At 42.7% G+C, this 14,216-nt stretch overlaps 1 protein-coding gene across 2 annotated transcripts in view; it reads right to left on the bottom strand.

Annotated features, from left to right (window-relative positions):
* The window catches only part of HECTD4 (HECT domain E3 ubiquitin protein ligase 4), a 5,422,508-nt gene that overhangs the window by 4,211,809 nt on the left and 1,196,483 nt on the right, over positions 1-14,216 (bottom strand). For both annotated transcript variants that reach the window (XM_044068422.1, XM_044068423.1), the window contains exon 8: positions 8,522-8,714. In XM_044068422.1, coding sequence (XP_043924357.1) covers positions 8,522-8,714 — 193 coding nt within the window. The remainder of the gene's footprint in view (positions 1-8,521; positions 8,715-14,216) is intronic.

The raw sequence follows: 14,216 nt of genomic DNA, 5'->3' as shown, positions 1-14,216 counted from the left end.
TGTACTGTAACCATTCGGAAATTAGTCTGTGTGACAGACTTGTTTAACACACTGAGATCCAAAACTGGTTTCCAGTCCCATCTTTTTTGAAACCAAAAAGAACCATGACCAAGTTCCAGATCTTATCTTGTCTGGTGGGACCTCTTGGATGACTTTCTGCAAGCAACTGCTGAATTTGCCAAGTTACTGGCACCCTTTGACTGGGTGAAACATCGGGGAGCTTTATTATTGATGGGGCGGAAGGAAAAAGGATATGGTACAACGGGTCTACTTCAGTAGACTGAAATTTCACTTACCCGAAATTCATATTACAGAGACCAAAAGGCCGACAACCACACAACACCAGCATCTCTGAACACCGACTTTCCACTCCAGGTAAGTAACCGCTTCGCCATCTTGAAAAAAAAATAAAACTGCAGGAAAGCAAACCCATCCATGTAGGGGATTCGCCACCGCAACCCAATTATACCAACTCCGAGATCATACTACCACAGGGGCAAAGTTCAACAGGGTGGCCAAGCAGTTACTTACCTGGAATGGAAAGTCAGTGTTCCGGGAGGTCGGTGTTGTGCGGTCGTTGGCCTTTTTGTCATGGTGATATAAATTTCAGGTAAATGAAATTTTGGTCTACCGAAGTAGACAAGGTATATCCTCTGGTTATAATTCTCTGCACCTAAATATCATGACTGCCTCCAGAGGAAGACAATGGGGCCTCCTTTCAGAAGCACTGATATGGGCAATCAAAGAAAGCATCTCTGGACTCTGTATTCTGTGGACCTCCTCTGCCACGCGGATGTCTTCTATTGTTACCATCACCCCCCCACCACCACCTCTGGGAGAACCAGTTCCATGTGTGTCGGGGAAAGTACTTTGAGATTTTTGAACAACATATCTTATGGTCCCTGCTGATTCCCAGAAAAGGTTCATGGGGGGGTCGAAAAAAGTACTCCAAAGGCAGACAAAGTCTTCCCGTTTTTTTCACACTTGGAAAGTGTTTCCTTTAGAGTGGGTGCAAAAAGCGAAGATCTGTCAAATGGAGAGATGACAAAGGAAGACTTTAAAAGTCTCTGTAAAGTCACATGGCGCATCCAGGCTTGTCTACTCATGGATAAGTCTGAATCCTCTGCCCGTGAGGCACCTACAACATAATTTATATATATATATATATATATATATATATATATATATATATATATATATATATACACATATACATATACATATATATATATATATATATATATATATATATATATATATATATATATACATATATATATATATATATATGTGTGTATTATATATATAGGTCCCCTACGAAATCCCGAATGCACAGAATCCAGACGCCCAAAATACCGAGACAAAAAGCCCGAAAGCCCATATTACCGAAAGACCAGAAGCGCGAAATTCAAAATCCCGATGTTAAGGGATTTGGAGTTAGCGCTTCTGGTGTTGCGGTTCAGGTAAGTATGTGTGTGTAAGTGTGTTTGTGAGGGGCTTTAGTGTGTGCAAGTGTGTGGTGTGTGTGTGTGTGTGTGTGTGTGAGAGTTTGCCTTGTGTATATGTTTGTGCAATCTCGGAGTTAGAATAATAAAGTAGGGGGGTGTGGGGGGCACAGCCCCCCACATGGGGGGGTGCAGAGGGGCAAAGCCCCCCTGCTTATCTTTAGTGTAGGGTGGTTTGTCTGGTTATGGGGGAGGGTGTGTGTGTGTGTGCTGTATGTATGTATTAGTTTTGCGATTTTTAATTTTGCGTTTTCAACATTTCGGTAATGTGGGGTTTTGGGCTTTTCGTCTGTTTTCTGTGTGTTCTGGATTTCGTAGGGGACCCATAGATACATATATATATATATATATATATATATATATATATATATATATATATTCCTCTATGATATCATCTACATATCTATATAGATATATATATATATATATATATATATATATACATATATATATACACACACACACATACACATATATATAAACAATTTTTTTTAAAGAAACAAAGTGAGAAAAACAAACCAACGATGGTAATTAAGAAGACCAAAAAGGTCACAGGAAGAATATCTATTTAGAAGGAGAAAAGGGGTGGGGAAAAATATCAACGATAGTAACTAAGATGACCCAGAAAAGGTTGTGGGAATAACAAAGAGTTTACACAGAAAAAAGAACTAGAACTAGACAGAAAAAAGGTATAATGTAACAAAAGTACTTATAACCCAAAACTCTTGAGAGCTGTTAGCAACCACGTCTGTTTGCAAATGCAGCAAACAAGATCTGAAATGAGAGGGAACCAGGGCACTGTGGTTAAGGAACAGCTCAAGAGTTTGCAGGCTTTCGCAAGCTATAGTAACGGCCGTGTCAGTTCGGAGTCCCATATGTTGAGGATGAATGAAAACTGAAAAAGTACAGTTTTGTACCTACCATAAATGTAGATGTCCGATAGATATGCAACTGCAGTCATAACATATGGGTTGTCCTGCCTCAGGCAGCCCTCGGTCGGCCGGATTCCAAAGTCTGGATCCGACGTTGGCTGATGTTGCATTTTTCTCCGACGTCAGAGCGGCTGGAGTACATAAGCATCAGCCGACGCCATTTTCTTCAGTGTTTCTTGCCCCAGATGCCAGGTGCCCTCCAAGGAAGGCTGTAATCAAATTGGAAGACAAAAACAGGATTCCAGACAAATAAGTAAGCAATAAACAGATACACCATAACAGATATCCCCAGCTAAGAGAAAAAGGGATAGGAGTGGACCCAAGGCATAGAGGGGTATGGAGGGAGGGAAAATCCGACTGCAGTTGCATATCTATTGGTCATCTACATTTATGGTAGGTACAAAACTGTACTATGTCCTTCAAGAATGCAACTGCAGTCATAACATATGGGTTGAATACCATAGCTTAGCTGGGGGAGGAGGAATGCTCTAGGAAAGAGATGGTGTGGCAATCACACCCTGCAGGACTGCCGAAGCAAAGCCTGCTCTGGATCTGGAATATAAAGGGAGATTGTAGTGTTTGGAGAATGTATGCACAGAGCTCCATGTAGCAGCTTCTAGAATGTCTTTTGTAGGCACCCCTCTTAAGAATGCTGTAGAGGTGGCTGTAGCTCTGGTGGAGTGTGGTCTGACATTGGCTGGAACATTCTTCCCATGGAAGGAATAACAAAATCTGATGCAATGTCCAATCCATTTTGAAATAGTCTGTTTGGAAATTGCTTTTCCTTGTACTCCAGGGGCGTAAGCTACAAAAAGCCGATCAGACTTCCTACTGGTCTTGGTTCTGTCCAGGTAGTAGCGAAGTTGTCTGTGAATGTCCAAGGTATGCAACAGCCTTTCCCCTTTGCTCTCAGGATTGGGGAAGAAAGTAGGCAGGTGAATAGCTTGATTTAAAGAAAGCCTAGATACCACCTTTGGCATAAAAGTAGGGTTGGTTCTTAAGGAGACCCTGTCTCTGTGAAAGATTATGAACGGTGGTATTGCCATTAGGGCCTGTAGTTCCGAAACCCTTCTTGCTGAGGTAATTGCCAACAGGAAAGCTGTCTTCCATGATAAGAATTGTAAGTCCACTGAAGCTGCTGGCTCAAAGGGAGGTAGAGTCAGTTTTTCTAGGACAAAGTTGAGGTCCCAAGCTGGCACTGGAGCCTTTCTTGGTGGCTTAATGTTCTTGATTCCCCTGCGGAATTGCCTTAACAAAGGATGTGAAAACACAGTCGGATCAGTGTTATATCTAGCTGAGATAGCTGAAGCATGTATCTTTATGGAAGAATATGAGAGTCCATTCTGTAGCATATCTGCCAAATATTCCAGGATGAGTGGGATATTCAATAATGATGCATCATGTCCCTTGCTGGTATTCCAAATGCTGAATCTCTTCCATTTTGCTAAGTAAACCTTTCTGGTGGATGGTCTTCAAGCTTCTGTTAATATCCGCTGAACTTCCTTGGAGAGAGATAGATTGAGGTTATTCATGGGATCTCCCAGGCTGTTAGCTGCAGTGTCTGAAGGTTTGGATGCACTGTTTTGAAGTTGTGTTGAGTCAAAAGTAGGGGCCATTGGGGAAGGGCCCACTTTTTGTTGTGGCATATGCTCCGTAGTAGTGGATACCAGTGTTGTCTTGGCCAGTCTGGAGCTATTAGGATCCCCTTGGGCCTCTCTGCTTTGATCTTTAATAATGCTGTGGTCATCAGTGGCAGAGGTGGGAATGCATAGATTTTTAGAAAGTTCCAGTTGAATGAAAGAGCATCTATTTTCCAAGCTTGTGGATGGTATGTCCTTGAACAGAATTTTTGTAGATGATGGTTGAGGTGGGAGGCAAATAGGTCTACTTCTGGCCTGCCCCATGTCGAGGTGAGTTGTGTGAAGATTTTTGGATGTAACCTCCACTCGTGTGGATCTATAAAATTCCTGCTTAGGCTGTCTGCCAGCACATTGTCTTTGCCTGGAACAAACTGGGATTGCAACTGTATGTTTAGGCTCAGTGATTTTTCCCAAAGATTCATTGTCAGTCTGCAAAGGGGGTAGGAATGGGTGCCCCCTTGCTTGTTTATGTACCACATCACAGTGGTGTTGTCTGTCCGTATCAGTAGATGGCCTTGCTGAAGTTGTTGTCGAAAGGCCTCGATGGCATGCATTACTGCCAGCATTTCCTTTTGGTTTATATGCAGATGTGTTTCCTGTGGAGACCATTGTCCTTGTATACATCTGCCCTCCATGTGCGCCCCCCATCCAAGGTCTGAGGCGTCTGTGGTCATGGTCTGTGTTATCTGAGGTTTTGAATGACATACCTGTGTTTGCCTGGCTTACCGAGGCCCACCATAGGAATTCCTTTTGTAGGCATGGAATGAGCGGTATGGTTGTCTCTAGGCTGTTGCTGTGCTGAGACCATAGGCTTTTTAGGTACCATTGAAGCTTTCTCATGTGTAGTCTTGCTAATGGAACCAGGAGAATGCAGGATGCCATGTAACCCAGGGCCTGTAGGAATCCCCTTGCAGTCATCTGGGTGAGTTTTGCCAAACCTTTGAAGTAATGAGTTAACTTCTCTTGCTTGTCTTCTGTCAGGTAAGCCATTTGAGAGGCTGTGTCTAGATTGGCTCCTAAGAAGGTTATTTGCTGGATGGCTGAAGTCTTGACTTTTGGAAGTTGACTGTGTATCCCAGAGCCTGTAGCAATTGTATGACATAGTTCAAGTTTTTTGTCAAAATCAATTTGTCGTCCACTTGTATGAGGCAGTCGTCCAGGTATGGGTAAATTTGGATCCCCTGGAGCCTGCAATGAGCAATTACTGAAGCCAGGCATTTTGTAAATACTCTGGGCAGTAGATAAGCCAAATGGCAATGCTGAGAATTGATAATGCTCTGGCCCTGCAAGAAATCTGAGGTATCTTCTGCAGCTGTGTCTGATAGGAACATGCAGGTATGCCTCCTTGAGGTCCAGAGTAATCAGCCAAGACCCCTTGCCCAGCATGGGAAGGAGTTGCTGTAGAGTCAGCAGTTTGAACTTTGGTACTATGAGAAAAGTGTTTAATGTGGACAAATCCAGTATTGGTCTCCATTGAGTTTCTTTTCTTGGAACAAGGAACAGTCTTGAGTAAAACCCTGGCCTTGTTCTTGTTGTGGAACTCTTTCTATTGCTTTGATCTGAGCAAGCAGAGAAATTTGCTTGATAGCCTCTGCCCTCTGGTTTTGTGGTAGGTTTGGCATGCCTTGTTTTCTTGGTAAGGTATGAAAGTGGAACCTGTAACCTTGGTCTATAATGTCCAAAATCCATTTGTCCTTTGTCAATCTGTGCCAATTGTCTGAAAACAGAGATAATTTTCCACCCAAGGGAGCTTCTGTTTGCTCCTTGGTCAGCGGAAGTAGAGGAAAGTCATTGAGATTGTCCCTGTGGGGCAGGGGAGACCCCTGTGTCACTTCTTTGGTTTGCTGGTTGCCACTGTCGTCCCCTGTTAAGAACCTCTGTATTGTCCTCTTCCTCGGCCACGCCTGTTTTTACCCCTTTGAAATCTTTCAGGATTAGGAAAGGACCAGTTTTTAGAAGGCCAATTCCTGCTGAATCTGGGTGGCTGAACATGGAGGAAATCTTTGACCGTCTCAACTGATTTTGCTTTTTCCTCGATGGACTTTAACACATCTTTAGCATTAGTACCAAAAGGCTTGTTCTTTTCCAAAGGTGCATCAAGAAGTTTTGCCTTAACATGATCTGGTAGAGGTTGTTCTTTTAACCATGCATGTCTACGAATGACCGCCACTGTCATAGCTGCCCTACATGAAGCTTCCAATGCATCATATCCACACTGCAGAAAGTGATTGCTGACTTGCTGAGAATTATCTACAGCTTCCTGCAAAGACTTCCTGTCTAAAGGTTCAGGAGACGCCAATGTTTTCTGTAAATCATCTAACAGGCAATCCTGATATTGAAACATATGAAAGAGGCAATTCAGAGCTCTCATAGATAAAGTAGTGGAGGTGTAAACCTTTTTCCTCCATCTCTCTAATGACCTAGCTTCCCTGTTGGAAGGCAAGGGATTTTTGGAGGTGGATGCTGAAACCCCTTTAGGTCCCTGAGAAATAGTTTCTAAATCAACAGCATGGGCCCTAAAGAAATGAGAATGTGTTTCTGGGACCCTATAATATCTGTCTGGCTTGGCTGGGGCAGGAGGAAGAGTATCTGGGGTAACACTGGAGTCAGAGTATAGGTCATCCAAAACATCAAGCACAGGAGGTATAGCCAGGGGCCTGTGTTGGGGCTTTTTAAGGAAGGTTCGAAGGCGCTTTCTGGAATCAGAATATTCCTGGCCTTGCCACTTAAAATGTTCCCTCATGGTATGCAGAACTTCCCCAAAAGAAATATCCTCAGGAGGGAGGCCGAGGATGGAATCCTCTGCATCCGAGTCCTCATAGGTCTGGAAGGGCTCTTCCTGGCCATCGGAGTGAACAGAGTCCTCAGAATCTTCATCTGAAGGGATAGGGTCAGAGGGTTCAACCCGGGGCCTCTTATCAGGAGGAAGCTGGGATCCTCTCAGGATGGGCCTGTGAACCTCTAATCATGGAAATTAAGTCTGCGGCCATAGTCATGATTTGTGTTTCAGGAGTAGGCTGAGGTAAGGCCTTAACAGTAAGGTGCTTGGTCTTGCTGGCTGCCTTAGCACGTGTGTAGGCCTTAATAGACATGGCCATAGGAGGCCTAGCAGCTCCACGTGCAGGAGTGACCTTATCTACAGCAATGGTCTCGGGCATTTCCTCGGTTTCAGTATCCGGAGGAAAATCTATAACTGGCGTCGGTGTGGCCTCCGAAATCGGAGGTGTCGGTAAAGCGGTGTCTTCGGTTCGGAGCGGTGAAATAACCGTCTCAGGGGGAACCAGAGCACTCGCAGTAGATTTTGGCGTGGAGTCGGTGGAAGACGCGGGCCGAGGATGTCGGTCCCGGTCTTTTCATTTCTTAGGAGTCTGCGATGTCGGAAGTTCCGACGGCATTGTATAAGCAAATTTATCGCCGAAAAAGTCTTCAGCGAACTCCGCCCGGCGCCTAAGAGTGCGCTTATTGAAGCGAACACAGGCGACACAGGCCGAGACGTCGTGGTCTGGGCCAAGGCAAGGAAGACAGTAAGAGTGGAAATCCTTATGAGGTATTTGTTTACCACAAGACAAACAATTGTTAACTTTTTCAGTAATTTCTGACATCGGCAAGAAAGGTCCCCAACGGGGTACTTAGCTTTTTTGATGACTTCGGATTCGAAGAATACAGGAGCTGACCGACCGGCACTTGCAAACTGCTTCTGCTTCGGGCACCGCGCGGCAAGAAAGACTGGGGAAAATGGCGTCGGCTGATGCTTATGTACTCCAGCCGCTCTGACGTCGGAGAAAAATGCGACATCAGCCGACGTCGGACCAGACTTTGGAATCCGGCCGACCGAGGGCTGCCTGAGGCAGGACAACCCACATGTTATGACTGCAGTTGCATTCTTGAAGGACATCATCTGATTCACATTTCATACACACACAGCAGCTGGCAAAAATAAATGAAGGCAAACTGTCTGCACTACTTATGAGTGAGCCAATGCCAGTGTGGCAGCATTCAGTTGGGGGGGGGGGGGTGTTTCTATTTATGCTCATGCTAGAGTCGATGTGACAAAATAGTGCACAGAGATGGAGCCTTGACTGAGAACCAGGTAACTAAGGTTCAAAACACTGGACAGGGAGGGAGAGGAGTGAAGAAAAAAATCAGACCAGTATGGTGTGGCTATACATGTAAACCATCAGTTTCAATCTCATAATAGCTCCAGGCACCAAGTGCTTAAAGAAATGCTACAAAAAACTGAGATTCAATAAAAGTAGTTTGAAATTAGATGTAAGTAATGCTCACAAATGGAAACTGATTAAATGTGTGCATTTAAGCAGATGTATTCCAATATCCATTTACAGCAAGTCTTCATCATATCAATGCCGGCAATGCTAGAAAGAGCAGACACAAAAGACCTACTTCACAGCATTTTAAAAACAGCATGAAAAACTAAATTATTTACCAGTTTGATCTTCTTTTAGTGTATTGGAAATAGTGGAACCAGTCAAAGCAGCCAGTGTTGCAGAAGGTGAAGCTCTGTACCTTGACAGCCGACTTAAAAGCATTTCATTAATGCTTTTTGCTGATTCACCCTCTTTCTTCATCAAAATGACACGTTCTCTTAGTGGGAATGCTGTACATACTCCATTTTCTACCTGTTTACGAAATTCAAATAAAATATTATACAAAACATCAGAAAAGTTGTGGAAGTAAAATCTAGGATCACATATCCCATGAAGTACAAACGTGTGGTACACATTCACCACAAACAAATACCAAAGACTTATCGTAATGTTTGATATGGGTGAGAATTCCCATCCTTATCAAAAATAAGCAGTAAAGCTGCAACAGTCTTAAGTCTGCTAGAGCATTTAAAACTTTCTGTAGGCCATCAGTTTTTCCTCCTTAACCATAATGCTCTGTAAACACACTTTCCCTCCAGGTTTCAACTAGACCATGCTAAGACAAATTAGAAACAACCACTGTAACACCTAATTTAATATTCCTCTAGACCCTGCCTGCTCAGAGGCAAAAGCATGGACTGTGGATTGGTTGTTGAGAATTGCCCTATTCACCCAAATTTAACATTACATTAACTATGTAAATTGGAGAGAGAGCTCCATCACCATCAACAAGCAAGGCAAAGTTCACACATTATCCTATGATCATATTGCTACTTAAGTCTGTAGTTACTTGTCTTATTTGGGACTTCCATGCTCTGTATTCTTATTGCAGATATGAGGCTGCTGCTTGGAGTGGTGACACTAACCAAATCATTCATCCATGCCAACATAACCCCCTATAGCCAGGCCAGGCGAAGGTGGGTGGGAATGTATAGCAGGATAAATGAAGACCATGCCTATCCCCCCCCCCCCCACCCACTGCTGACTTGTTTTACATGGAGACAAGCTGTTTGGCAAGTGCAAACAATAAATATTGGGAATTCTGAGCATTTTTTGCTGAGTGAAGTGCAAAAGTTGAAGGTACAATGACAAGCAGTTCAGTGAAAAACTGTTTGAAATTATGGGAAGTGATTAAGAGATAGCAGCCTCTCCAGCAGTCTTATTATTTCAATGCATCTAACAGTACAGCACATAATGTAGTTTTAATTAAAGGTAGCCAGTGCACTTTTTTCTTTGGGCTAAAAGTTAATGTTTTCTGAAACCACACATGCTGTTTTTAATGTCTGGGAGGTTAACAGAGATATAAAAACAACAGAAAACAGTTGGTTTAAGTGGAGTGGGAAAACAGGCCATAAAATCTGCTTTTAGCAAAAGTAACCTTAATTTTAGATTTGGTTATGCCTGTGGATGCAGCTGACAATTTAGGGCAACTGTTAAACTTCAGTTGATGAAAATGTATATAGCTTTGTGTATTTGTTCTAAGTTTAAAGGGGATAGGGGCCATCTGAAAATGTGTTTAGTGTTTTGCCTGAGGGTTTTCATTTAAGTAAAAGATCTTGAGAAGTGTGATATATGTCCAAATGGACAGGAGAAAAAACAACTGTATAAAAGATTAACCTGCCAAACATTAGTTGGAAATACACATTCATACAAATGGTCATGCATAATGAACGCAAACTACAGCTTTTCATTATAATGATTACTCTTTCAATAGTATCTTGTAGTGTAAATGGTCTTACAGGTACAGAGAAAATGGAAAGAGCTGAATTATATTAACTAATGCAGACTGCAAATAACACTGCTGCAGGAAACACATTTGTAAGAAATCATTAAGTAGATTTGACAAGAAAAGGATTTTTGGATGGATACTTAGAAGAATGCCAGAGACACAGAAAAAGGGGAGTAATAACACAGACTGCTAGAGAAGCTCTAGTGGTGACAGAAGAGGGGGAAAAAAGACAATGATAGCTTTGTGGTAGTAATGTACTATTGGCAAAGGAAGAGAATTACGCTGGCACATATTGATATTCCTCCAAAAACTGTTGTTATGGAATTAAGAAAATTTGGGGAGAAATATCAGCTTTTGGTAGGGAATATTACTTACAGGTGGAGAATGGAACTTGATTTGCAACATTAAGGATGTATCACAGAGAACTAGAAGGGAACATTTAACAAAAGAGGGGAGACTTCTGAAGAGATTTATGGAAATATTTGGTACAGAAGATGTGAATTCAAGTAGTAGGAACTCTTGACAGAATTATACATTCCCCATGATACAATAACTAAGCTAGACTGGATAGAAATTAAATTTTACAGGATCATGTGCATTTAATTGAGGCTTCAACACATATCCAACAACTATATCAGATCATGCAGCAATAAAAGCTAAGATTCAGGATAATGAAGTAAAAATGAGACACTGGTGCTTTCTCACCTACCTGATAAAAAGAAAGGAATTCAAGGAATGGGTGGAAGAAATTATTCAAGAATTATTAGGGAAGATAGAAATTTCTTCAGAAGGAATAGCTAATGAGTGGAATAAAATGAAAATGGAGGTTGGAAATAAAATAAAAACAGATGTGGTTAAGAAGTAATAGGAATTATTTAGAGGGGCTGACAAAGGTTAAAGTATCGCACAATAAGGGAAATCTCACAGGAAAAAAAAGAGCAAAATAAGGGAGTGTTTAAATAATATGTATGAGTTTAGAAAGACTGCTGTTAAGCAATTATTTTTTAATAACTCCAAAGCACAAATTCTGGCACAGAGACTTGGGCAACAGAAAGTAGAAAGGGCTGTTGTCAAACTTAGGGAGCCTATGACAAGAAATATAACCAGAGATTCCTTTAGAGGTATGACAGAAATTTCGGAAATTTTATGAAAATCTGGATAATGCAGAGGAATGTGGGAATTAAGAAACAACACAAATGAAAATATTTATGAAAGACTCAATTATGCCAACATTAGAGGAAGATGAGGCTCAACAACTAATAGTTAAAAAGTACAGTTTTGTACCTACCATAAATGTAGATGTCCGATAGGTATGCATCTGCAGTCATAACAAATGGGTTGTCCTGCCTCAGGCAGCCCTTCGGTCGGCCGGATTCCAAAGTCTGGGTCTGGCCTCGGCTGATGTCGCACTTCACCCGACGTCATAGCTGCTGGGGTATAAAGGCATCAGCCGACGCCATTTTCCTCAGTGTTTCTTGCCCCAGATGCCAGGTGCCCTCTAGGAAGGCTAAATTTGGATAAATGCAGATAATTCCAAACAGTAGAAAGCAAAATATATATATACATATATACATACAAACAAATACACCATAATAGATTCCCCCAGCTAGCTAAAAGAGGGGTAAGTACCCTAGGAATACCACAGAGGGGAAGGAGGGTGGGTAATCCTGACTGCAGATGCATACCTATCGGACATCTACATTTATGTTAGGTACAAAACTGTACTATGTCCTTCAAGGATGCATCTGCAGTCATAACAAATGGGTAGAATACCATAGCCAAACTGGGGGAGGAAGCACTAAGATAATGATGGTGTAGTTAAGATCCCTTGTAAAACAGCAGTTGAAAAACTTGCTCGGGATCTGGAGTATAAAGGAAGATTATAATGCTTGGCAAATGTATGCACGGAGCTCCAAGTCGCAGCTTCTAAAATGTCTTTGGTAGCCACTCCTCGTAGGAAAGCTGTAGTGGTGGCTGTAGCTCTTGTGGAGTGAGACCTGATATTTTCAGGAGTTGTCTTTCCATGAAATGAGTAGCAGAATCAAATGCAATTTCCTATCCATTTTGAGATTGTCTGTTTTGAAATTGCTTTTCCTTGCACTCCTGTTGCATATGCTACCAGAAGCTGGTCAGTTTTTCTGCTGGCCTTGGTTCTGTCCAGATAGTAGCGCAGTTGTCTGTGTACATCCAAGGTGTGTAATAGTTTTTCCCCCCTGTTCTGTGGGTTGGGGAAGAATGTAGGTAAATGTATAGCTTGGTTCAAGGATACCCTGGATACCACCTTTGGCATAAAAGTAGGATTGGTTCTCAGAGACACTCTATCCTGATGGAAGATAAGGAAAGGCTGCACTGCCATTAATGCCTGTAACTCAGATACCCTTCTTGCTGAAGTGATTGCTAGCAGGAAGGCAGCTTTCCAAGATAAGAACTGTAAGTCTGCTGTTGCTGCTGGTTCAAAAGGGGGAAGTGTTAATTTTTCTAGCACAAAATTGAGATCCCATGCAGGTAGAGGTGGTTTCCTTGGAGGCTTTACATTTTTGATCCCTCTCAAAAATTGTCTGAGGAGAGGATGAGAGAAGACAGGAGGATCCATGTTGTACTCTGCTGAAATTGCTGATGCATGTATCTTAATGGAAGAATAGGACAGGCCATTGTGGAACAGTTCTGCTAAGTATTCCAGGATGTGTGCTAGGTTTGCTAGTGTGACATTTTCTCCCTTTTCTGCACTCCAAATGAGGAATCTTTTCCATTTGGCTGAATATGTTTTCCTTGTGGAGGGTCTGCGAGCCTCCAGGATAATGTCCTTAACCCTCTGAGATAAATCAGGTTGGTTTTGTTTTATGCAATTTTCCAAGCAGTTAGCTGCAGTGTTTTTAAGTTTGGATGCATGGTCTTGTAGTTGTTCTGCGTTAGAAGTAAAGGACATAGAGGTAGATGCCATGAGTGCGTCCGAGACATGCTTCTCAGTAGCGGGTACCAATGTTGCCTTGGCCAGTCTGGAGCTATCAGAATTACCTTTGGCTGTTCCTCTCTGATCTTCAGTAGAACTTTGTACATCAAGGGAAGAGGTGGAAAGCATATACTGTCAGGGCCTTCCAGCTGAAAGAAAGGGAGTCCACCCTCCAGGCAAGTGGGTGGTATACTCTTGAGCAGAATTTCTTCAGGTGGTGGTTGTGTGGGGAGGCGAACAGGTCTATCTCTGGCATTCCCCATTTCTCTGTTATGGTTTTGAAAATATCTGGATGCAGCATCCATTCGTGAGCATCCATGGTAGTTCTGCTTAAGCTGTCTGCTAGTGAATTCTCTTTTCCTGGTACAAATCTGGCCTGCAGTTGGATGTTGAGATTCAGGGCCAAGTTCCACAGGTCCATTGCCATCCGGCATAGAGGGTATGAATGTGTGCCTCCCTGTTTGTTGATGTACCACATGACTGTGGTATTGTCCGTCCTTATCAGCAGGTGTCCTTGCTGGATGAATGGTCTGAATGCCTCGATTGCATGTTTCACTGCCAGCATCTCCTTTAGATTTATGTGTAGATTCAGCTGGTCTTGGGACCATAGGCCTTGGATACACTTGTCTTCCATGTGTGCCCCCCAGCCTAGGTCTGAGGCGTCCGTGGTGATGGTCTGCCTTGGATGTGGTTTGTGGAAAGGCAATCCTCTGTTTATCTGACAGGCCTGAGCCCACCACAGGAATTCTTTTTTCAGACATGGAATGATTGGTATCTGGGCTTCTAGACTGCATTTGTGTTGAGACCATACATTCCTTAGGTACCACTGTAACTTTCTCATATGCAGCCTGGCATGTGGGATCAATATTATGCAGGATGCCATGTAACCCAGGGCCTGCAGGACTTTCCTTGCAGTAAGCTGAGTTTGTCTTGTTAATGCCATGAAATAGACTGGTAGTTGCTTTTGTTTTTCCTCTGTGAGAAAAGCCATCTGAGTTATTGTGTCCAGTTCTGCACCCAAAAATGTTATCCTTTGGGATGGCACTAGTCTTGACTTTTGTATGTTGACTGTGTA

This window comes from Protopterus annectens, chromosome 4.part0 (genome assembly GCF_019279795.1).
Source record: "Protopterus annectens isolate FY-2018-M chromosome 4.part0, PAN1.0, whole genome shotgun sequence".
NCBI lineage: Eukaryota > Metazoa > Chordata > Ceratodontiformes > Protopteridae > Protopterus > Protopterus annectens.
The sequence above is the reverse complement of the archived record's forward strand: the minus strand, read 5'-3'. Positions and strand labels throughout refer to the sequence as shown.